This window comes from Dendrobates tinctorius, unplaced genomic scaffold, assembly GCF_039654945.1.
Source record: "Dendrobates tinctorius isolate UK_male_01 unplaced genomic scaffold, ASM3965494v1 ptg000030l, whole genome shotgun sequence".
NCBI classification, from domain to species: Eukaryota; Metazoa; Chordata; class Amphibia; order Anura; family Dendrobatidae; genus Dendrobates; species Dendrobates tinctorius.
Genome location: NW_027361698.1, coordinates 19674495 through 19700737, shown reverse-complemented (window position 1 = coordinate 19700737; position 26243 = coordinate 19674495). Strand labels below are relative to the sequence as shown.

The window sequence follows — 26243 nt, the reverse complement described above, 5'->3', positions numbered from 1 at the left end:
TGCATTTTATACACAGCATTTTTACTGCCAAGAGTGAAGTTCTGGGTTACAGCAAAAAACTCTGTAAATAGCACATATGAATTTACTTTCATGCACACTTAAAGAGAACCTGTTTGGTCTGATAACACATCAACTGACACCCGGCCGCGATCAGCGGCGCTCCCCCGAGGGGGCGCCGCTGATCGCTATGACGTCCTATCCCATCTTTGGGAATTAAGGCCCAGAGCACATGGACAAGATAGTACGTCATATGTCAGAAAGGGGTTAAACCTGCAGATATACTATAAATCAGCAGATTAATAGCACTATAGAGATGGCTGACCATTGCACTGAACGTGCGGCACCAGGGAGAAAACTGTATTTCTCCTGGGAGCCGCAGACTTTCAGTTATGCTGGCATTCCCAAAGCAATTATCACTGTTAACAGCAGTGTTCCCCAACTCCGTTCCTCAGGAGCCACCAATGGGTCATGTTTTCAGGATTTCCTTAAGATTGCCCAGGTGATGGAGTTCTTGCCCGTCCAGAATGAAATCATCACCTGGCAATACTAAGGAAATCCTGAAAACATGACCCGCTGGTGGCTCTTCAGGACCGGAGTTGTGGAACACTGGTTAACAACGAGAGTGGCGGCTGTGTACTAATAGTTCAAGTGAACACCTTCAGAATGCCATTAACCTGCAGAAGAATCCTGTATCTGCAGGTCAATAGTGTTATGGACTTTATCATAAAGCAAATAAAAAGAGACAATCATGCAGATAACTGACGTATTCTAGGTGTAATCCTTGACTTGGAGATTCACCAATTACCTATTTCAGGTCATCAAAGCACAGCATAGTATAGCTATTTAACTCAATCAATGTTGATGTAGTATAAACCGGTGCCCCTTTGCCCAAACTACTGGTTTGAGTAGCCATGTCATGCTAATACACATTGTTGAAATGGGAGGAAAGCGCTCCCTTTACAGCTTGCTGAATTCCGTTTTTATGATTTGGTGTAGCTTTGAGACCACTTTCACACAGCAATATTTTGCATTAGTATTTGTAGGTAAAACCAAGAGTGAAACCTGCACAGAGAAAATGTATGATGGTTTTAACAAGTATTTTTTATTAATCAAACTACTCTGAAAGTAGCGATTACAATGTTTTCTTATGAGTATCAGTTGTCATCAGAGCTAAATGTTTCCTGATGTTCTTTTGGAGATAATGTGGAGTACTAAAGGAGGATTCTAGATGTAATTTTAATATGGGACAATTAAAGAATCCAAAAGTAGCTCAGGCGTATGTAACACCGCTTAGCCCCCATTTCTCGCACCAGATATTGGCCTTTCTTTTGGATATGGTGCTTTGCTCTGAAATCTTCTTTATCGTTTCTCTTGTTATCAGAAAGCGATCTTCTCCTCCAGCTTCATCATCGGACTCATCCAGTTTAGTTGGTGACAGCAACGAAATACGCAAGTTGCTTGCTGGGAGATTGCGCTCGATGGTATCTACAAATTCCTCTTCTTCCTCCATCTCCCTGAAGATTTCTGCAGCATCTTCTCCTTCTAACTGCTTCTGTAGGTTCTGCATTTTCTGGCCAATGACGGCTAGGAGATCCAGGACAGGGGTATTTAGAGAAAGATCCTTTAGTGGAAATTTGGCCCAGGATATTTTATTGTGCTGCAGTTTTATTTCTAAGCGCTTTACTTCAGATGTTGCTTTAGCTAGGACTTCGTGAGTTTTCTCTAACTTCTTCTTATAATCGCTTAGATTTTTTGATTCCAGTTGCAGTCTTTCTTGGAGATCTTCTAAGATCTTTTGATTGTCAGATAGCTCAGCTTGCAGCTTCTCTTGTTTTGAGAACTTTATTTCCTTGAGGAGATTAACTGTTTTTTCTTTTGTGTTTTTCACGTCACTCTGTCATGGAAATAAAATTTGAATGTAATATATCTATGTAACATAAAATATAAACATATGGATTATGTTTTGTATTAAGCAGATTGCTGGCTCAGTGGGTAGCACTCTATCCTTGCAGTGCTGGGGACCTGGGTTCAAATCCCACCAATGACAACATCTGCAAGGAGATCTTATGCTCTCTTTGTAATTACATAAGCGGTCACTGGGTGACATATAGCCAGGATCTTCCTCTAACAGTCATAAGCATAGCAGAGTTCTGCCTACGTTTGTTAAATGCCTCTGTCAATTTCTGACAGTGGTATTAATGGCGTATTGCTATAACAGGCCAAATTAACCTCTGGCCAGATTAAACCCGAGTATAGTTTGTCCAAGGTCAGAGTACACCCCAGGGGATTAACTGTCCTAGGCCAAACTATACCCCCTCGAGGCTACAATATACCCCTTTATTTTATGAGCCCTTGTAAATTAGATAGATTTTAGATGCCATTTTTAATAACTTAATACTGACTTACATATAGTGGGAAAGTATGTGTGTTGTTAATCTCATGATGAAGATTGATCTTACAATACAATGTGACAACAGTTATTACATCTGAGATTATACTGTTGTCCGATAAGATAAGGGCTTTTACCTAAGCTGATGTTAAGGGGCGTATAATCTGTCGTGAGGGGGTGTGACATGGCCTAGGTCAATTTATACCTTGGAATATAAATTGGCCTAGGCCATAAAATACCCAGTATACACCTAAGCCGCTTTAACCCCAGGTATAGTCTGGACTCGGGGTATACTGTCGCTTGTTACATTAGAACAGGGGTGATTTGTTCTATGTCCCCTGTAATATGATTTCAGGGCACAGATGGATTAATATGGCAGCCAGAGTGTGCTGAAGACCCCATTTCTTGCCATCACAGAGCTTTTTTGAAAACGTGCCTGTGGCTGGTGTTCATAGGTAACTGATATTTTTACCAACAGAATTGTTGGGAATTTCTGTATATAGTATATGCAATTAGACAACTAACTGCAGGTTCAAGTACCCTAAAGGCATTAAAACAAAATTACAACATAAAAACCACCTCCAACACATTAGCATATGTGGTATTGCCAAAGTCCATAAAAGAATATGAAATTAACCTGATTGGCAAACCACGTAAACATATAAAAATTCCAAAATTGTGAGTCTAATGTTCGCGGCTGGCTGCTGGGTGCAGCCATCTAGTGGGTGCAGAATCGCTTAATATTGGGCAAGGCCACACTTCTTCCTGGGAGTCTGCATATTGCGTACTAGACCTCCATTCCCGACAATGGCAGATCCTCACAGCTCACAGTGTTTACTCTGGTATAAGAAAGCTAAGCAGCAATAATCAATATCAAGCTGCAAAACAACATTTTTTAGGGTTTGTGAAAAGGGAGATAAAACCAGTAATCTCAGTGTAATATTCCCCTTTTATAACAACCCTTGTAAAGCCACACCTTGAATATCAGATCAAGTTTTGGATGCTAAAAAGAATAGATTCCCATTTCCATGTACAGATACGTGTGTCGTCAATACAACGGACTGGCACATGATTTATTCCTTCTAAGGACCTCACAAAGGGCCAAGAAACATGAATTACAGTGGGGCAAAAAAGTATTTAGTCAGTCAGCAATAGTGCAAGTTCCACCACTTAAAAAGATGAGAGGCGTCTGTAATTTACATCATAGGTAGACCTCAACTATGGGAGACAAACTGAGAAAAAGAAATCCAGAAAATCACATTGTCTGTTTTTTTTTTCATTTTATTTGCATATTATGGTGGAAAATAAGTATTTGGTCAGAAACAAGCAATCAAGATTTCTGGCTCTCACAGACCTGTAACTTCTTCTTTAAGAGTCTCCTCTTTCCTCCACTCATTACCTGTAGTAATGGCACCTGTTTAAACTTGTTATCAGTATAAAAAGACACCTGTGCACACCCTCAAACAGTCTGACTCCAAACTCCACTATGGTGAAGACCAAAGAGCTGTCAAAGGACACCAGAAACAAAATTGTAGCCCTGCACCAGGCTGGGAAGACTGAATCTGCAATAGCCAACCAGCTTGGAGTGAAGAAATCAACTGTGGGAGCAATAATTAGAAAATGGAGGACATACAAGACCACTGATAATCTCCCTCGATCTGGTGCTCCACGCAAAATCCCACCCCGTGGGGTCAGAATGATCACAAGAATGGTGAGCAAAAATCCCAGAACCACGCGGGGGGACCTAGTGAATGAACTGCAGAGAGCTGGGACCAATGTATCAAGGCCTACCATAAGTAACACACTACGCCACCATGGACTCAGATCCTGCAGTGCCAGACGTGTCCCACTGCTTAAGCCTGTACATGTCCGGGCCTGTCTGAAGTTTGCTAGAGAGCATTTGGATGATCCAGAGGAGTTTTGGGAGAATGTCCTATGGTCTGATGAAACCAAACTGGAACTGTTTGGTAGAAACACAACTTGTCGTGTTTGGAGAAAAAAGAATACTGAGTTGCATCCATCAAACACCATACCTACTGTAAAGCATGGTGGTGGAAACATCATGCTTTGGGGCTGTTTCTCTGCAAAGGGGCCAGGACAACTGATCCGGGTACATGAAAGAATGAATGGGGCCATGTATCGTGAGATTTTGAGTGCAAACCTCCTTCCATCAGCAAGGGCATTGAAGATGAAACGTGGCTGGGTCTTTCAACATGACAATGATCCAAAGCACACCGCCAGGGCAACGAAGGAGTGGCTTCGTAAGAAGCATTTCAAGGTCATGGAGTGGCCTAGCCAGTCTCCAGATCTCAACCCTATAGAAAACCTTTGGAGGGAGTTGAAAGTCCGTGTTGCCAAGCGAAAAGCCAAAAACATCACTGCTCTAGAGGAGATCTGCATGGAGGAATGGGCCAACATAACAACAACAGTGTGTGGCAACCTTGTGAAGACTTACAGAAAACGTTTGACCTCTGTCATTGCCAACAAAGGATATATCACAAAGTATTGAGATGAAATTTTGTTTCTGACCAAATACTTATTTTCCACCATAATATGCAAATAAAATGGAAAAAAAACAGACAATGTGATTTTCTGGATTTTTTTTTCTCAGTTTGTCTCCCATAGTTGAGGTCTACCTATGATGTAAATTACAGACGCCTCTCATCTTTTTAAGTGGTGGAACTTGCACTATTGCTGACTGACTAAATACTTTTTTGCCCCACTGTATGTGTGAAATAAAGACGATTCCAGCAGCTAAACAGGAAAGGGGTCTTTACCGTAACAGTAGTCAGACTGTGGAATGCCCGATCACAAGAGGCAGTAATGATGGACACTCTGTCAGCATTTAAGAAATGTCTGGATATTTTTCTAATAAATAAACTAACAGTGAAGAGGAAAATCTATAATTGGTTGAGAAAAGTTGAACGTCATGGATCTACAATGTAAGTATGTAAATTATCGCCCACAGTGCAAGTTATTGATTAAATTATACATATATAACTCCAAATAGTGCCACTACAATGTATAACTCGGCCCTCAAAAAACAAGCCCTTATGTAGTTAAACGGTGAAGAAAAAGAATAAGGTTATCATTCTTGGATTGAACTGATAAAAAAACAAACCAAAAATTATTATGGTCCTGAAGGAGCCATGGTTAAAGAAGAAAACCAAAATAATAGGAAACTTTCTCAAAACTTACCAGAGTTGTTTCAGCCTTTAACTTCTCCTTCTCCAGATATTTCAGCTTCTCCTCTTGATTAAGGAAGCGCTGCAGCACTTCACATTCATTAACTGCACCAGTAGCCTCCTTGATCTTTTCTGTGGCTTCTTTATATGTACGGACTCTTTTTTCTATTCCTTCTACAAGAGAGACCTCATAGTCAGTAGGAGCTTGGTCTTCAACAATTATTTCCCCAGATTTGGTCTTGGTCTTCTTAATCTGACGCCTCTCATTGGCCTGGTGGTTCAAATTGCGCAGGATCTGTTCTTTGTGGATGCATTTGCTATGATATTCCTTCCTCAGGTGCTGATATTCTGCCCATGCATGATCACGTGATATTGCCACATTATGAAGCATTAATTTGAGATCTTTTAACTCCTTTTTAAACAGTAAAATTACAGTCTTTAGTTGCTCAATCTGGGGTTGGAATGTTGGCATTTCATCCTGCAAAAGGGTAGTGATTTTCCTGTATACGCTGCGAATGTGTTTCACATCCTGTAATTTCATTTTTGCCTCTTCCAGCTTATTCTCTAGGAAGTGCTGGATCTGTTCTTCTTGGATGTTTCTATTCTTCTGCTTAACACCAGCATTCTGCTTGAGCATTAGCTCCATCTCCTCTAAGCATTTCCTGCGGACTTGTGCCTGGTGATGCAGGGCATTTAGGTGCTTGACGGTGTCATGGAGCTTGTTCTCATGTAACTTAAGGACGTCCTTTTTAGCCTTAGCCTCTCTGTCTGATTGTATCTGCTTCTCCTGAACTAATTCCTGGTTCAATTTCTTAATCTCTTCATGAAGCAGCCTTAAGGTCTCCTCATTTTCCTTGATGGTGTGACTTGTTCTCTCCTGGTATGCCATGCGGTCATATTCTATCAGCTGTATCTTTTGCTGCAATACTTGAATTGATGACTTTATTTCAGAAAGCGATGGACTCCTGGGCATGACTATCGTAGTATCGGCCCAAGATCTCAGGCCCCTGCCTGCCATCTTGCCCCTCTCTTGCCAAGTTCCAAGCTTCTTGGTACGAGTGTTAAAAGAGTTGTCCATTTTACTTCTTTGTGTTCTTGTGGTTAGTCACTTTATAGCACCTTCTCATGAAGACAGGCTCTAGCTTTGTTCCTAATAACAGTATTAGGAAGAAGCTGGTGTTTATACTGCTTATGACTTCAAAGACACTGCACAGTCACGGACTTACATCACATGTAGTTCCGTTCTACATCTAATTATGATGCAAAGATTCCGCTCAATGTCTACACTGATGACAGAAGTAGAACCATCCACACTATGACATCACAGACAGAACCTTAACAGAAGAGTAATGCCAGCATAGAACCTGGCAATAACGACATGATGTAATTGCAGTGTTGTAGAAAATTATCTGTCGGCCGCAGAGAAGCATTTAACTGTTTACAAATGCTATCACTTACATGCCTATATAAAAGTATCAGTATAAGGCTATGTTCACACATGGCGATTTTGCAGAGTTTTTTTCCGTGGCCAAAGCCTTTACTCTTGGCTTTAAAAACATTGTTTATAAAACGCAGCAACTAGCCATGTTTTTACTGCATTTTTGCTGTGTTTTTTAGGCAGATGTGATTTGTCTACAGTATATGTTATTAAAGGTTTTTTTTCACCAAAAACGCAGCACAAATGTTATGTTGCATTTTTTGCAGCATTTTTGCATTTTCTCATTGTTTCTAAAAGGTTGAAATAAATGTTACAAAAACACCGAAAGAATTGACATGCTGCAGATTTTCAAAACCAATGCAGTTCTCATGTTCAGTCAGGAAAAAAAGCTGAGCGCATGCGATTTCTGAAATATCATAGCCATTGGTGCTACTGTAAAACTGCTTCTTTTCTACAGAAAAAAAGCAGCAAAAAAGTAATGCAAGAATGCAATGGGTGACCATAGCCTAAGTATCAAAACATAGGCAAACAATTATTAATAATAATAATAATAATAATAATAATAATAACTTTATTTCTCTAGCGCCAATATATTCCGCAGCACTTTACATTCTAGAGGTAACGTCACATGACCAGGGCACATTCACACTGCAGCCTATCACTGAGCTCAGCAGCTTGTGCTGTCTATATCAGCAGAGCGGCTGATTGGCTGTAACGCTGATAACACCACACCGGCCAATTTTCAGAAACCGGAGCAGGCTCTGGAGAGTGAGGACCAGCTGATTTTATACCTTTTGCACAGCACTGACCAACGGAGTGAAGAAAACGGTATGCGAAAAGTCTCTTAAACAGTTGAGAGCAAACCATTGTTCAAAATGCGTGTTTGCTGTCCAAGATTTCATTGCACTGAGACTGGTTGCCAGTTTTCTGAACACCGATTCATTCAATTGACCAACTATTACTTACGTTATGATGAGAACAAAGGAATCATTTATTCTTAATGTTGCTGTAGGTCTCAACATCCAGAGCCCCCAGGATATGTAGCGTGTGATGAGTTAAAGGGAATCTGTCACCCATTTTTTGTGATATGATATAAAGATATCACTCAATTTAGTGTCACTTAAGGCCCTTTTACATTTAGCGATGCACCAGCGATCCAACCAGCGATCCGACCCGGTCAGGATCGCTGGTGCATCGCTAAATGATCGCTAGTGAGCTTTCATACAGAAAGATCTCACAGCGATGCAGCAGCGACGCAGCGCACGATACTTACCATTCACACACAGCGATCCTGCGTCCTCCGGCCCGCCTCCACGCGTCGCTGGACGTCACAGCAGGAAGTCTCAGCAGGAAGCAGACGACGAGAAATGGAGCCGGACATTCTCGCGCGATCAGCGATGAGCAGCGGGGGAGCCGGTCGCTGGTAAGTATCACACATAGCGATATCACTAGCAATATCGCTATAACGTCACAAAACCAGTGACGTTTTAGCGATATTGCTAGCGATATCGCTTAGTGTAAAACCCCCTTTAAGCAATATAATCAGTATAGCAGATGGTAATCCAATAAAGTCTAGATTAGGTATAGCGCATTGGAATAGATTTTGGGGATGATAATAAAATGTAACCTTTATTCTCATATGTTTAATAAACTCAATAAAAGTGCACGTGCAGAAAAACAGAAACACACAAAATTGCCCACAGAGAAAACCCACTATTGCGCAGTAACCTATTATGGCCTTAAACCACTCACATGGACCTGCATATCAACTTTTGTCCATTTATCAATGTGACTATCAAGTCAATCAATAAGGCCTAACACTAAATTCAGGGACACAATTTAGTATCACTTGGTATCTTATCAAGAAAGCAGTACATCAGATAAATCAACATCCAAAATCATGATTACTGACAGGGTTAGCTGTGCTTATTGGTAGAGACTAATATTGCTAGTCACTGTTTACTTATGCATTATGCAACTTAAATGGTTTTATCAAATAAACCTTAGCATGTGTCTATGTAAAATGCTTTTCAACATGTCAGCCAAGTACATGGAGCATAGTGACCTAGCTTAAATTATATGTCCCTCTCATCAGGACAATAGTCACCTACCATAAATGTATGACAAATACACGCAGAAATGCAACAATCAGCACTGTCATCACATCAACAAACAGCATTTGCGATACTTCCAGGCCATAGAGAGTAACAGCGTATGACGGCGCATACACAATAATGATTTATGATTTGCCCACAGCTGGGCAAAGCATACTGCGCATGCGCGGGAGGAAATTTCAATGTGCACGCTCGGCAACTCTACGGGATCTGTGATATTCACAGATCACAATACGTACAGCAAGCCGAGGAGAGGGGGAGAGAAGGAGAATAAGGGTGTGTTAACACGCTGCGGATTCTGCTCCGGATCCGCAGCGGATTTGGCCCTGTACAGTACCATTATTCCCTTTGGGAATAAATAACCGCTGTGCAGACGGTGTGGAATTTTTCGCACGAATTGTGCTGCGGTTTCAAATCCGCAGAAAGAATTGCATGTCAATTCTTTCTGCGGATTCCGCAGCAATTTGCCATCTCCTCCATTGTGGAGATGATAAACCGCAGGCCAATCTGCAGTTAAACCGAAGGTCTTTTGACCTGCAGATCTGCGGATTTTGCAAAATCCGCACGGATGAATCTGCATCAGATTCCGCAGCGTGTGCATGTACCTTTAGCCCTACCGTTCCAACCGGACCGCAGAGATTTACATACACCGCAGGAGAGCTAAAAACGGTATTTATGCATCAAAGGTAGGGAGTCAGGGAGTATCTAAAGTACTGCTATAATTCTTATGTGACACTAAATTGAATATCTTTACATCATATCACAAATAATGGGTGACAGATTCCCTTTAACCCCTTCCCGACCCATGACGCCTACGTAGGCATCATGAAAGTCATGCCCAAACGACCCATGATGCCCCCGCATGCGTCATGCTATAAATCACCCTCCTGCGGGTCGGGTGACTGGGGTCAATGAAAGGTCACCTGACCCGCACACACAGGACTCTTTGTGCTTCACCACGGGGGGGTGGCTTAGCCCCCACGTGGCTATGATCGCTCTGATTGGCTGTTGAAAGTGAAACAGCCAATCAGAGCGATAGTAATATTTCATCAATGAAATTTGATGAAATATTACAATCCAACCATGGCCGATGCTGCAGTGGCATCGGACATGGCTGGAGACACTGATCAGCCCCCCCACCGACTGTCAGCGCCGATCGGCTGCCGCCACCGACTGACGACAGCGATCGACAGCTGCAGTCATCATCAGCTCCCCTCCCCCTTCCCTCCGCTCCCCCCAGCCTTCCGATCACCCCCTCACCCTCCCCGATACCTGCTGTCCCTCTGGCCGTCCCCCATTATGTGCAGCCCCATTCAATCATGTGCAGTCCCACTCCCCCCACTTCATCATGTGCAGCCCCACTCCATCATGTGCAGCCCCCCCATTTAATCATGTGCAGCCCCACTCCATCATATACAGCCCCACTCCCCCCACGACTCCATCATGTGCATCCCCACTCCCCCCCTCCATCATGTGCAGCCTCACTTATCCCCCCACTCCATCATGTGATGCAGCAGCAAAAAAGGCAAATGCAATTCTAGGATGTATTAACAGAAGCATACAGTCTAGGTCATGTGAAGTCATTATTGCCCTCTACTCCTCTTTGGTCAGACCTCATCTGGTATATTGTGTCCAGTTTTGGGTGCCGCATATTAAAAAAGTCATCAACAAACGAGCAAGTTCAGAAAAGAGTGACCAGAATGGTGACCGGTCTGCAAACCCTGTCTTATGAGTAAAGTTTGCAGGATCTGGGAATGTTTAGCTTGCAAAAGAGAAGACTGAGAGGAGACTTAATAGCTGTCTACAAATATCTCAAGGGCTGTCACATTGTAGAAGGATCATCTTTATTCTCATTTGCACAAGGAAAGACTAGAAGCAATGGCATGGAACTGAATGGGAGGAGACACAGATTAGATATTAGAAAAAACTTTTTGACAGAGTGATCAATGAGTGGAACAGGCTGCCAAGAGAAGTGGTGAGTTCTCCTTCAATGGAAGTCTTCAAACAGAGGCTGGACAGACATCTGTCTGGGATGATTTAGCGAATCCTGCTTTGAGCAGGGGGTTGGACCTGATGGCCCAGGAGGTCCCTTCCAACTCTACGATTCTATGATTCTATGTGCAGTCTTCTTTATCCCCCAAACTCCATCATATGCAGTCCCCCTTACACCCCCCACTTCATCACTTGCATTTACCCTCACTTATTGAATTCATTTTATAAAGAAAAAAAAAGTATTTAATACTTACCTCACAGTCGCTCCCCAGCAGCGCCTCTCTGCTTCCAGCGTCCAGTACATGACCCGGAAGTACAGAGGAGAGAACATGGAGACGGCCGTGCACAGCTCCCGGCGTGATAGGACTGTGATACGGGCGACTGTATCTGCTTCCGGCCGCGTCACAGTATGGCGGGCATGGCCGCGCACAATTTGTTGTGCAGCGGGCCCTGTACAGCGGCTGGGGGATTGGACCGGAGGGCAATCGCCTCTCTGCCAACCGGCCCAGCCCACCCCTGACAATACCTAAAGTCTTAGGGTATATGCCCACGATCCAGAATTGCTGTGGGTTTGACGCTCAGCGTCCAGATGTTACAGCATAGTGGATGGGATTTCAAGAAATCCCATGTCCACTATGCATGCACAGATATCCGCGGATCACCAGCAAAGACGGCCATGCGGCATGTCTTTCCAGACTGCAGCATGTCAATTTCTTTTGCGGAGAAATTTCACCCATACAATGTATTGGATGCGGTAAATCCGCACGGTTCAGTGAACACATGCGGATTCCCCAGTGTTCAATAAACAGCAGTCAGTAGCATAGCTACCGGGGAGGGGCAGAGGGGGCGGTCGCCCCAGGCCCCGCGGTCTGAGGGGGCCCACCCCGAGCTACACTACTGTAACTGTATCGGCGTGCGCAGCGCGCCGATACAATTACATTCTGCGGCAGAGCAGGGAGAATCGATCTCCCGGCTCTGCCGCTATGGGCCCCTGAGCAGGCGGTGGGGGGCCCTGTGCCAGCAGTGGGCCCCCCGCCCGTCATTGCAGGGTCAGCTGTATCGGCATCTAGCCCATACAGCTGACCGCAGTGCTGAGAGAGGGAGCGAGCGCTCCTTCTCCCATCATCCCCCTCTCCCTGACAGCGGGCGTGATGACGTCACTGCCCGGCGCCCGCTGCCAGGAGATGAGCGAGAGCAGGGAGCAGTGCAGGAGCCGGGAGGAAGAGAGGTGAGTATTAGATTTATTTATTTTTGTAACGAGGTGCATTATAATACAGAGGCTGCCTATAGGGGTGCAGAGGCTGCCTATGGGGTTACAGAGGCTGTCTATGGGGGTACAGAGGCTGTCTATGAGGGTACAGAGGCTGCCATAGGGGTACAGAGGCTGCCTATAGGGGTACAGAGGCTGCCTATAGGGGTACAGTGGCAGCCTATGGGGTTACAGAGGCTGCCTATGGGGTTACAGAGGCTGCCTATGGGGTACAGAGGCTGCCTATGGGGTTACAGAGGCTGTCTATGGGGATACAGAGACTGTCTATGGGGGTACAGAGGCTGCCATAGGGGTACAGAGGCTGCCATAGGGGTACAGAGGCTGTCTATAGGGGTACAGAGGCAGCCATAGGGGTACAGAGGCTGCCTATAGGGGTACAGAGGCTGCCTATGGGGTTACAGAGGCTGCCTATGGGGTTACAGAGGCTGCCTATGGGGGTACAGAGGCTGCCTATGGGGGTACAGAGGCTGCCTATAGGGGTACAGAGGCTGCCTATAGGGGTACAGAGGCTGCCATAGGGGTACAGAGGCTGCCATAGGGGTACAGAGGATGCCTATGGGGTTACAGAGGCTGCCTATAGGGGTACAGAGGCTGCCATAGGGGTACAGAGGCTGCCTATGGGGTTACAGAGGCTGCCTATGGGGTTACAGAGGCTGCCTATGGGGTTACAGAGGCTGCCTATAGGGGTACAGAGGCTGCCATAAGGGTTCAGAGGCTGCCTATGGGGTTACAGAGGCTGCCTATGGGGGTACAGAGGCTACCATAGGGCTACAGAGGCTGCCTATGGGGGTACAGAGGCTGCCTATAGGGGTACAGAGGCTGCCATAGGGGTACAGAGGCTGCCATAGGGGTACAGAGGCTGCCTATGGGGTTACAGAGGCTGCCTATAGGGGTACAGAGGCTGCCATAGGGGTACAGAGGCTGCCTATGGGGTTACAGAGGCTGCCTATGGGGTTACAGAGGCTGCCTATAGGGTTACAGAGGCTGCCATAAGGGTTCAGAGGCTGCCTATGGGGTTACAGAGGCTGCCTATAGGGGTACAGAGGCTGCCATAGGGCTACAGAGGCTGCCTATGGGGTTACAGAGGCTGCCTATAGGGGTACAGAGGCTACCATAGGGCTACAGAGGCTGCCTATGGGGGTACAGAGGCTGCCTATAGGGGTACAGAGGCTGCCATAGGGCTACAGAGGCTGCCTATGGGGTTACAGAGGCTGCCTATGGGGGTACAGAGGCTGCCATAGGGCTACAGAGGCTGTCTATGGGGTTACAGAGGCTGCCTATGGGGGTACAGAGGCTACCATAGGGCTACAGAGGCTGCCTATGGGGGTACAGAGGCTGCCTATAGGGGTACAGAGGCTGCCATAGGGGTACAGAGGCTGCCTATGGGGTTACAGAGGCTGCCTATAGGGATACAGAGGCTGCCATAGGGGTACAGAGGCTGCCTATAGGGGTACAGAGGCTACCATAGGGCTACAGAGGCTGCCTATGGGGGTACAGAGGCTGCCTATAGGGGTACAGAGGCTGCCATAGGGCTACAGAGGCTGCCTATGGGGTTACAGAGGCTGCCTATGGGGTTACAGAGGCTGCCTATGGGGGTACAGAGGCTGCCTATGGGGGTACAGAGGCTGCCATAGGGCTACAGAGGCTGTCTATGGGGTTACAGAGGCTGCCTATGGGGGTACAGAGGCTACCATAGGGCTACAGAGGCTGCCTATGGGGGTACAGAGGCTGCCTATAGGGGTACAGAGGCTGCCATAGGGGTACAGAGGCTGCCTATGGGGTTACAGAGGCTGCCTATAGGGATACAGAGGCTGCCATAGGGGTACAGAGGCTGCCTATAGGGGTACAGAGGCTAACTATGGGGTTACAGAGGCTAGACAAAACAATGAGGGCCGTTCCAGCTGGTGTTTCAGTGCCTCATAGCACATCCATCTACTCTTGAGGAGTAAGCCGCTGTACTATTTTAATTTTTTCAATAAAGCAAGAAATTTTATCAGCTGGAACACCCCTCGTGTTTTTGTCTACTATCAACTATCGCTGGGTCCAGACAAGGTTCCGTGCTGTGGCTGTGGTTGGTGAGCTGGCTAGGGCTTTTTTAGCCCATTTTTTTTCTTCTATTTGTTCGGTTACAGAGGCTGCCTATAGGGGTACAGAGGCTGTCTATGGAGTTACAGAGGCTGCCTATAGGGGTACAGAGGCTGTCTATGGAGTTACAGAGGCTGCCTATAGGGGTACAGAGGCTGTCTATGGAGTTACAGAGGCTGCCTATGGGGTTACAGAGGCTGTCTATGGGCTTACAGAGGCTGCCTATAGGGGTACAGAGGCTGCCTATAGGGGTACAGAGGCTGCATATGGGGGTACAGAGGCTGCCTATGGGGTTACAGAGGCTGCCTATGTGGGTACATTATAATACAGAGGCTGTCTATGGGGGTACAGAGGCTGACTATGGGGGTACATTATAATACAGAGGCTGCCTATGGGGGTACAGAGGCTGCCTATGGGGGTAAATTATAATACAGAGGCTGAATATGGGGGTACAGAGGCTGCCTATGAGGGTACATTATAATACGGAGGCTGTCTATGGGGGTACAGAGACTGCCTATGGGGCTACAGAGGCTGACTATGGGGGTGCATTATAATAAAGAGGCTGCCTATGGGGAGTGCATTATAATACAGAGGCTGCCTATGGGGGTGCATTATAATACAGAGGCTGCCTATGGGGAGTGCATTATCATACAGAGACTGCCTATAGGGATGCATTATAATATAGAGGCTGCCTATGGGGTGCATTATAATACAGAGGCTGCCTATAGGGATGCATTATAATACAGAAGCTGCCTATGGGGAGTGCATTATAATACAGAGGCTGCCTATGGGGATGCATTATAATACAGAGGCTGCCTATGGGGAGTGCATGATAATATAGAGGCTGCCTATAGGGATGCATTATAATATAGAGGCTGCCTATGGGGAGTGCATTATAATAAAGAGGCTGCCTATAGGGATGCATTATAATACAGAGGCTGCCTATGGGGAGTGCATGATAATATAGAGGCTGCCTATAGGGATGCATTATAATATAGAGGCTGCCTATGGGGAGTGCATTATAATAAAGAGGCTGCCTATAGGGATGCATTATAATACAGAGGCTGCCTATGGGGAGTGCATTATAATACTGAGGCTGCCTATAGGGATGCATTATAATATAGAGGCTGCCTATGGGGGTGCATTATAATATAGAGGCTGCCTATGGGGGTGCATCATACTATAGACTCTGCCTATGGGGGTGCATTATACTATATTGAGGACTATCTGGTGTATTATACTATATCAGGGGTCCCCAACTTGTAGCTCGGGAGCCACATGTTACTCGTGGTCCCATGAATTGTGGCTTGCGACTGTCTGCCAGCATGGTGCATTAGCTCCAGGTCTAGCAAAGAGGTATGAAGAGTACATCACAAAATAGTGATTTACGTGAGTAGCCCTGCACAGAAGAGCAGATCTGGGTCTTAGAGGTTTAGAGATGTTTTAGGTATGGTACGCTGGAGGATGGTACTACATGTTAGAGGAGATGCTCAAAGCTGGATGTGACAGTGTGTTGGGAGAATACTGAATGGGGGTATTGTGGGAACCCCTGTATCTCAGTGTGATGCTTTGGAATGATTTATGTGGAAAAGCATTGGTTATCATTATACCTGTAATGGGGGTATTGAGTGACACTACTTTGAAGGGGGTGGGAGCTGAATGTGGCTCGCGACCCTCTGTCTAAGGTGAATGTGGCTCTCAAGGTCAGATAGGTTGGGGACCACTGTGCTATATGGATGCTATCTAGGGGGCCATCATACAGTGATTATAGTGACGGGGCCATCATACAGTGTGGGGGCATTATACTGTGTAAGAGAGCATCATACTGTGTATAGAGGAGCTGTACACGGGGGAGACTTGGGACATTACTAAATGTAAAGTGAGCACTTATTATAGGGGAACTTGGGTTACTGTGACTGTCAAAGGGGCACACAGGGCACTATTACATTCTAGGGGACAAAATGTGGGCACTGTTTTCTAGGGCACTTGCACCCAGCATCACTATATTGTAGAGGGTTGCTTTAAAATGTAGAGGTCACACAGAACCACACAGCAGGTGCAGTAATAGGGGCACATACGGCAGCAACGGCTCAGTATTGGGGTATCAGGTGCAGTAATAGGGACACATACGGTGGTAGCGGCTCAATATTGGGGTATCAGGTGCAGTAATAGGGACACATACAGCAGCAGTAGCTCCGTATTGGGGCATCAGGTGCAGTAATAGGGTCACATACGGCAGCAGCTCAGTATTGGGGTATCAGGTGTAGTAATAGGGACACATACGGAAGCAGTGGCTCCGTATTGGGGCATCAGGTGCAGTAATAGGGTCACATACGGCAGCAGCTCAGTATTGGGGTATCAGGTGCAGTAATAGGGACACATACGGCAGCAGCGGCTTAGCATTGGGGTATCAGGTGCAGTAATATGGACACATACGGCAGTAGCGGCTCAGTATTAGGGTATCAGGTGCAGTAATAGGGACACATACGGCAGCAGCGGCTCAGTATTGGGGTATCAGGTGCAGTAATATGGACACATATGGTGGTAGCGGCTCAGTATTGGGGTATCAGGTGCAGTAATATGGACACATACGGCGGTAGCGGATCAGTATTGGGGTATCAGGTGCAGTAATAGGGACACATACCACAGCAGCGGCTCAGTATTGGGGTATCAGGTGCAGTAATAAGGACAGATATGGCAGCAGTGGCTCAGTATTGGGGTATCAGGTGCAGTAATAGGGACACATACGGCAGCAGCGGCTCAGTATTGGGGTATCAGGTGCAGTAATATGGACACATACGGCGGTAGCGGCTCAGTATTGGGCTATCAGGTGCAGTAATAGGGACACATACAGCAGCAGCGGCACAGTATTGAGTATCAGGTGCAGTAATAGGGACACATATGGCAGCAGCGGCTCAGTATTGGGGTATCAGGTGCAGTAATATGGACACATACGGCGGTAGTAGGCTCAGTATTGGGGTACCAGGTGCAGTAATAGGGACACATACGGCAGCAGCGGCTCAGTATTGGGGTATCAGGTGCAGTAATATGGACACATATGGTGGTAGCGGCTCAGTATTGGGGTATCAGGTGCAGTAATATGGACACATACGGCGGTAGCGGATCAGTATTGGGGTATCAGGTGCAGTAATAGGGACACATACCACAGCAGCGGCTCAGTATTGGGGTATCAGGTGCAGTAATAAGGACAGATATGGCAGCAGTGGCTCAGTATTGGGGTATCAGGTGCAGTAATAGGGACACATACGGCAGCAGCGGCTCAGTATTGGGGTATCAGGTGCAGTAATAGGGACACATACGGCAGCAGCGGCTCAGTATTGGGGTATCAGGTGCAGTAATAAGGACAGATATGGCAGCAGTGGCTCAGTATTGGGGTATCAGGTGCAGTAATAGGGACACATATGGCAGCAGCGGCTCAGTATTGGGGTATCAGGTGCAGTAATAGGGACATATACGGCAGCAGCGGCTCAGTATTGGGGTATCAGGTGCAGTAATAAGGACAGATATGGCAGCAGTGGCTCAGTATTGGGGTATCAGGTGCAGTAATAGGTACACATACGGCAGCAGCGGCTCAGTATTGGGGTATCAGGTGCAGTAATAGGGACACATACCACAGCAGCGGCTCAGTATTGGGGTATCAGATGCAGTAATAAGGACAGATATGGCAGCAGTGGCTCAGTACTGGGGTATCAGGTGCAGTAATAGGGACACATACGGCAGCAGCGGCTCAGTATTGGGGTATCAGGTGCAGTAATAGGGACACATACGGCAGCAGCGGCTCAGTATTGGGCTATCAGGTGCAGTAATAAGGACAGATATGGCAGCAGTGGCTCAGTATTGGGGTATCAGGTGCAGTAATAGGGACACATACGGCAGCAGTGGCTCAGTATTGGGGTATCAGGTGCAGTAATAGGGACACATACGGCAGCAGCGGCTCAGTATTGGGGTATCAGGTGCAGTAATAAGGACAGATATGGCAGCAGTGGCTCAGTATTGGGGTATCAGGTGAAGTAATAAGGACAGATATGGCAGCAGTGGCTCAGTATTGGGGTATCAGGTGCAGTAATAGGGACACATACGGCAGCAGCGGCTCAGTATTGGGGTATCAGGTGCAGTAATAGGGACACATACGGCAGCAGCGGCTCAGTATTGGGGTATCAGGTGCAGTAATAAGGACAGATATGGCAGCAGCGGCTCAGTATTGGGGTATCAGGTGCAGTAATAAGGACAGATATGGCAGCAGTGGCTCAGTATTGGGGTATCAGGTGCAGTTATAGGTACACATACGGCAGCAGCGGCTCAGTATTGGGGTATCAGGTGCAGTAATAGGGACACATACGGCAGCAGCGGCTCAGTATTGGGGTATCAGGTGCAGTAATAAGGACAGATATGGCAGCAGTGGCTCAGTATTGGGGTATCAGGTGAAGTAATAAGGACAGATATGGCAGCAGTGGCTCAGTGTTGGGGTATCAGGTGCAGTAATAGGGACACATACGGCAGCAGCGGCTCAGTATTGGGGTATCAGGTGCAGTAATAAGGACAGATATGGCAGCAGTGGCTCAGTATTGGGGTATCAGGTGCAGTAATAGGGACACATACGGCAGCAGCGGCTCAGTATTGGGGTATTAGGTGCAGTAATAGGGACACATACGGCAGCAGCGGCTCAGTATTGGGCTATCAGGTGCAGTAATAAGGACAGATATGGCAGCAGTGGCTCAGTATTGGGGTATCAGGTGCAGTAATAGGGACACATACGGCAGCAGTGGCTCAGTATTGGGGTATCAGGTGCAGTAATAGGGACACATACGGCAGCAGCGGCTCAGTATTGGGGTATCAGGTGCAGTAATAAGGACAGATATGGCAGCAGTGGCTCAGTATTGGGGTATCAGGTGAAGTAATAAGGACAGATATGGCAGCAGTGGCTCAGTATTGGGGTATCAGGTGCAGTAATAGGGACACATACGGCAGCAGCGGCTCAGTATTGGGGTATCAGGTGCAGTAATAGGGACACATACGGCAGCAGCGGCTCAGTATTGGGGTATCAGGTGCAGTAATAAGGACAGATATGGCAGCAGTGGCTCAGTATTGGGGTATCAGGTGCAGTAATAAGGACAGATATGGCAGCAGTGGCTCAGTATTGGGGTATCAGGTGCAGTTATAGGTACACATACGGCAGCAGCGGCTCAGTATTGGGGTATCAGGTGCAGTAATAGGGACACATACGGCAGCAGCGGCTCAGTATTGGGGTATCAGGTGCAGTAATAAGGACAGATATGGCAGCAGTGGCTCAGTATTGGGGTATCAGGTGAAGTAATAAGGACAGATATGGCAGCAGTGGCTCAGTATTGGGGTATCAGGTGCAGTAATAGGGACACATACGGCAGCAGCGGCTCAGTATTGGGGTATCAGGTGCAGTAATAAGGACAGATATGGCAGCAGTGGCTCAGTATTGGGGTATCAGGTGCAGTAATAGGGACACATACGGCAGCAGCGGCTCAGTATTGGGGTATTAGGTGCAGTAATAGGGACACATACGGCAGCAGCGGCTCAGTATTGGGGTACCAGGTGCAGTAATAAGGACAGATATGGCAGCAGCGGCTCAGTATTGGGGTGTCAGGTGCAGTAATAAGGACAGATATGGCAGCAGCGGTTCAGTATTGGGGTATCAGGTGCAGTAATAAGGACAGGTATGGCAGCAGCGGCTCAGTATTGGGGTATCAGGTGAAGTAATAAGGACAGATATGGCAGCAGCGGTTCAGTATTGGGGTATCAGGTGCAGTAATAGGGACACATACGGCAGCAGCGGCTCAGTATTGGGGTATCAGGTGCAGTAATAAGGACAGATATGGCAGCAGTGGCTCAGTATTGGGGTATCAGGTGCAGTTATAGGTACACATACGGCAGCAGCGGCTCAGTATTGGGGTATCAGGTGCAGTAATAGGGACACATACGGCAGCAGTGGCTCAGTATTGGGGTATCAGGTGCAGTAATAAGGACAGATATGGCAGCAGCGGCTCAGTATTGGGGTATCAGGTGCAGTAATAGGGACACATACGGCAGCAGCGGCTCAGTATTGGGGTATCAGGTGCAGTAATAGGGACACATACGGCAGCAGCGGCTCAGTATTGGGGTATCAGGTGCAGTAATAAGGACAGATATGGCAGCAGTGGCTCAGTATTGGGGTATCAGGTGCAGTAATAGGGACACATATGGCAGCAGCGGCTCAGTATTGGGGTATCAGGTGCAGTAATAGGGACATATATGGCAGCAGCGGCTCAGTATTGGGGTATCAGGTGCAGTAATAAGGACAGATATGGCAGCAGTGGCTCAGTATTGGGGTATCAGGTGCAGTAATAGGTACACATACGGCAGCAGCGGCTCAGTATTGGGGTATCAGGTGCAGTAATAGGGACACATACCACAGCAGCGGCTCAGTATTGGGGTATCAGATGCAGTAATAAGGACAGATATGGCAGCAGTGGCTCAGTACTGGGGTATCAGGTGCAGTAATAGGGACACATACGGCAGCAGCGGCTCAGTATTGGGGTATCAGGTGCAGTAATAGGGACACATACGGCAGCAGCGGCTCAGTATTGGGCTATCAGGTGCAGTAATAAGGACAGATATGGCAGCAGTGGCTCAGTATTGGGGTATCAGGTGCAGTAATAGGGACACATACGGCAGCAGTGGCTCAGTATTGGGGTATCAGGTGCAGTAATAGGGACACATACGGCAGCAGCGGCTCAGTATTGGGGTATCAGGTGCAGTAATAAGGACAGATATGGCAGCAGTGGCTCAGTATTGGGGTATCAGGTGAAGTAATAAGGACAGATATGGCAGCAGTGGCTCAGTATTGGGGTATCAGGTGCAGTAATAGGGACACATACGGCAGCAGCGGCTCAGTATTGGGGTATCAGGTGCAGTAATAGGGACACATACGGCAGCAGCGGCTCAGTATTGGGGTATCAGGTGCAGTAATAAGGACAGATATGGCAGCAGCGGCTCAGTATTGGGGTATCAGGTGCAGTAATAAGGACAGATATGGCAGCAGTGGCTCAGTATTGGGGTATCAGGTGCAGTTATAGGTACACATACGGCAGCAGCGGCTCAGTATTGGGGTATCAGGTGCAGTAATAGGGACACATACGGCAGCAGCGGCTCAGTATTGGGGTATCAGGTGCAGTAATAAGGACAGATATGGCAGCAGTGGCTCAGTATTGGGGTATCAGGTGAAGTAATAAGGACAGATATGGCAGCAGTGGCTCAGTGTTGGGGTATCAGGTGCAGTAATAGGGACACATACGGCAGCAGCGGCTCAGTATTGGGGTATCAGGTGCAGTAATAAGGACAGATATGGCAGCAGTGGCTCAGTATTGGGGTATCAGGTGCAGTAATAGGGACACATACGGCAGCAGCGGCTCAGTATTGGGGTATTAGGTGCAGTAATAGGGACACATACGGCAGCAGCGGCTCAGTATTGGGCTATCAGGTGCAGTAATAAGGACAGATATGGCAGCAGTGGCTCAGTATTGGGGTATCAGGTGCAGTAATAGGGACACATACGGCAGCAGTGGCTCAGTATTGGGGTATCAGGTGCAGTAATAAGGACAGATATGGCAGCAGCGGCTCAGTATTGGGGTATCAGGTGCAGTAATAAGGACAGATATGGCAGCAGCGGCTCAGTATTGGGGTATCAGGTGCAGTAATAAGGACAGATATGGCAGCAGCGGCTCAGTATTGGGGTATCAGGTGCAGTAATAAGGACAGATATGGCAGCAGCGGCTCAGTATTGGGGTATCAGGTGCAGTAATAAGGACAGATATGGCAGCAGCGGCTCAGTATTGGGGTATCAGGTGCAGTAATAAGGACAGATATGGCAGCAGTGGCTCAGTATTGGGGTATCAGGTGCAGTAATAAGGACAGATATGGCAGCAGTGGCTCAGTATTGGGGTATCAGGTGCAGTAATAGGGACACATACGGCAGCAGCGGCTCAGTATTGGGGTATCAGGTGCAGTAATAAGGACAGATATGGCAGCAGTGGCTCAGTATTGGGGTATCAGGTGCAGTAATAGGGACACATACGGCAGCAGCGGCTCAGTATTGGGGTATTAGGTGCAGTAATAGGGACACATACGGCAGCAGCGGCTCAGTATTGGGGTACCAGGTGCAGTAATAAGGACAGATATGGCAGCAGCGGCTCAGTATTGGGGTGTCAGGTGCAGTAATAAGGACAGATATGGCAGCAGCGGTTCAGTATTGGGGTATCAGGTGCAGTAATAAGGACAGGTATGGCAGCAGCGGCTCAGTATTGGGGTATCAGGTGAAGTAATAAGGACAGATATGGCAGCAGCGGTTCAGTATTGGGGTATCAGGTGCAGTAATAGGGACACATACGGCAGCAGTGGCTCAGTATTGGGGTATCAGGTGCAGTAATAAGGACAGATATGGCAGCAGTGGCTCAGTATTGGGGTATCAGGTGCAGTTATAGGTACACATACGGCAGCAGCGGCTCAGTATTGGGGTATCAGGTGCAGTAATAGGGACACATACGGCAGCAGTGGCTCAGTATTGGGGTATCAGGTGCAGTAATAAGGACAGATATGGCAGCAGTGGCTCAGTATTGGGGTATCAGGTGCAGTAATAGGGACACATACGGCAGCAGCGGCTCAGTATTGGGGTATCAGGTGCAGTAATAGGGACACATACGGCAGCAGCGGCTCAGTATTGGGGTATCAGGTGCAGTAATAAGGACAGATATGGCAGCAGTGGCTCAGTATTGGGGTATCAGGTGCAGTAATAAGGACAGATATGGCAGCAGCGGTTCAGTATTGGGGTATCAGGTGCAGTAATAAGGACAGGTATGGCAGCAGCGGCTCAGTATTGGGGTATCAGGTGCAGTAATAAGGACAGATATGGCAGCAGCGGCTCAGTATTGGGGTATCAGGTGCAGTAATAAGGACAGATATGGCAGCAGCGGTTCAGTATTGGGGTATCAGGTGCAGTAATAAGGACAGGTATGGCAGCAGCGGCTCAGTATTGGGGTATCAGGTGCAGTAATAAGGACAGATATGGCAGCAGCGGCTCAGTATTGGGGTATCAGGTGCAGTAATAAGGACAGATATGGCAGCAGTGGCTCAGTATTGGGGTATCAGGTGCAGTAATAAGGACAGATATGGCAGCAGTGGTTCAGTATTGGGGTATCAGGTGCAGTAATAGGGACACATACGGCAGCAGCGGTTCAGTATTGGGGTATCAGGTGCAGTAATAAGGACAGATATGGCAGCAGCGGCTCAGTATTGGGGTATCAGGTGCAGTAATAAGGACAGATATGGCAGCAGCGGTTCAGTATTGGGGTATCAGGTGAAGTAATAAGGACAGGTATGGCAGCAGCGGCTCAGTATTGGGGTATCAGGTGCAGTAATAAGGACAGATATGGCAGCAGCAGCTCAGTATTGGGGTATCAGGTGCAGTAATAAGGACAGATATGGCAGCAGTGGCTCAGTATTGGGGTATCAGGTGCAGTAATAAGGACAGATATGGCAGCAGCGGCTCAGTATTGGGGTATCAGGTGCAGTAATAAGGACAGATATGGCAGCAGTGGCTCAGTATTGGGGTATCAGGTGCAGTAATAAGGACAGATATGGCAGCAGCGGTTCAGTATTGGGGTATCAGGTGCAGTAATAGGGACACATACGGCAGCAGCGGTTCAGTATTGGGGTATCAGGTGCAGTAATAAGGACAGATATGGCAGCAGCGGCTCAGTATTGGGGTATCAGGTGCAGTAATAAGGACAGATATGGCAGCAGCGGCTCAGTATTGGGGTATCAGGTGCAGTAATAAGGACAGATATGGCAGCAGCGGTTCAGTATTGGGGTATCAGGTGCAGTAATAGGGACACATACGGCAGCAGCGGTTCAGTATTGGGGTATCAGGTGCAGTAATAGGGACACATACGGCAGCAGCGGCTCAGTATTGGGGTATCAGGTGCAGTAATAAGGACAGATATGGCAGCAGCGGCTCAGTATTGGGGTATCAGGTGCAGTAATAAGGACAGATATGGCAGCAGCGGCTCAGTATTGGGGTATCAGGTGCAGTAATAAGGACAGATATGGCAGCAGCGGCTCAGTATTGGGGTATCAGGTGCAGTAATAAGGACAGATATGGCAGCAGCGGCTCAGTATTGGGGTATCAGGTGCAGTAATAAGGACAGATATGGCAGCAGCGGCTCAGTATTGGGGTATCAGGTGCAGTAATAAGGACAGATATGGCAGCAGCGGCTCAGTATTGGGGTATCAGGTGCAGTAATAAGGACAGATATGGCAGCAGTGGCTCAGTATTGGGGTATCAGCAGGATGAGCAGTTTGTGCAGGATGAGAATGGTCCAATTGGTGACAGTGCTGAAAATGTGAGAAGTGAAATGTGTTGTTGTTGTATTCTCTGCAGCCGAGTCCTGTCTGGAAGAAGTTGTCATGTCGGTCTGGGCCAGATGGAAAAGACGTGAAAAGTGAACGATTCCATCAGAAAGAACGTCAGCGGTAAGTCATTATCTGTAACTCTGCTGTAATCTCTTATATGTTCTGTAGGACTGAGATCTACCACTGACCACATGGCGGTAATATCAATGTTGGTCTTTTTAGATATAGATTATCATCTGTTGAGGTTCTCTGGTTAGGGGCCCACTCAGAAGTTTCGCCCCCCTGAACCAAAACCCTAGCTACGCCTCTGACGGCAGTGCTTTGGAAGCGTGAATATGTGCTGCGTCCAAGCGCTGCTAGTTCCGGATTACCTGGCCTAATCCAGGACACAAGGGGATTTGGCACACCTCAGGCTCCTGTCATTACTGATGCCCCAGCCCCATGGATTCAGGGGACTGGTGGGGTTCCCAGCTCCTACTTATATAAATTATAGTCAGTTGGAGTGAGGCTGCAGCTCCATCTACTGGGAGGGAAAGCAGGAATCCTCTGCAGAGAACCCTGACTGCTCCCTCATGGTGGTGTAGCAGGTCTCCACACAGATATCTGCAGGTTGGCATCCATGCCAGACTCCAGGGCTGTGGGTGAGCTCATCAGCAGCAGCCCAGCCTCCAGCTCCTGTCAGTTCTCCTGCTGTAATGATCATCCCAGCAGCAGCGCTCTCCCCCCATACACTGCAGACTGCCAGGCGCTGCTCTGCAGATCACTACTGGACGAAGACAGGAAGGTCATTGCTGCCCGGCTCCTACCCACACTGCATGCCTAGGAGGAAGCTGTCTGACGGGATTGTCAGTCAGGAGCGTGCCACAGAAGGGACAGCTGGAGAAGGAGGGAGGCTGCAGGGACATGGCCTCTCCCGCCTCTACACCAGGGGGTGGTGTGTCTCCCCCCATGCCACCCAGGATCCGCCAGGTGGGTGACTGTACCCTGTATATGTGCTGTGCCCTGTGGCACCTGTATGGGAGCCAGCCCCCCTCACTGGTCCCCTCCTAGACCAGGGCACTGACTTTTCTTCCCCCGGACACTCCCTGCATCCCCACAATGGCCAGTCACATGTATGTATGGTGCAGGCAGGAGCTTGCCATGGCTGGCTGGTAATGTTTTTTACCTGATCTCCCTGGGATGTCACATGCGCCAGCACCGCACACGTATGTGCCACCTACAATGTTGGCTTATGATAAATATGTCGCTGTGCCACGCCTTTCAGAGAACCCAATTGTGGCGCTAATAGTAGAAATGCATAATAATTGCTGTGATTCGGTGGCAATATTTACAT

General features: G+C 47.6%; 2 protein-coding genes across 3 annotated transcripts in view; one reads left to right on the top strand and one right to left on the bottom strand.

The window, feature by feature from the left end:
* Nucleotides 1–1052: 1052 nt before the first annotated feature.
* LOC141086146 (outer dynein arm-docking complex subunit 3-like) lies at nucleotides 1053–26169 on the bottom strand. 2 transcript variants are annotated; one of them, XM_073571939.1, is made up of 2 exons: nucleotides 5588–6717; nucleotides 1053–1894 (listed from the first exon to the last, which is right to left on the bottom strand). In XM_073571939.1, exons 1-2 carry the CDS (start codon nucleotides 6650–6652, stop codon nucleotides 1271–1273), a joined length of 1689 nt encoding a protein of 562 aa, XP_073428040.1. In that variant the 5' UTR covers nucleotides 6653–6717; the 3' UTR covers nucleotides 1053–1270. The 2 variants fall into 2 exon arrangements, 1 of the variants encoding a protein (XP_073428040.1); XR_012231522.1 differs by lacking the exon at nucleotides 5588–6717 and adding an exon at nucleotides 26076–26169 and having other exon boundaries at nucleotides 1765–1894.
* ANK2 (ankyrin 2) overlaps nucleotides 25454–26243 on the top strand; it is a 772868-nt gene continuing 772078 nt past the window's right edge. Inside the window, exon 1 of the mRNA XM_073571911.1 lies at nucleotides 25454–25879. Coding sequence (XP_073428012.1) covers nucleotides 25814–25879 — 66 coding nt within the window. The 5' untranslated portion in view covers nucleotides 25454–25813. The remainder of the gene's footprint in view (nucleotides 25880–26243) is intronic.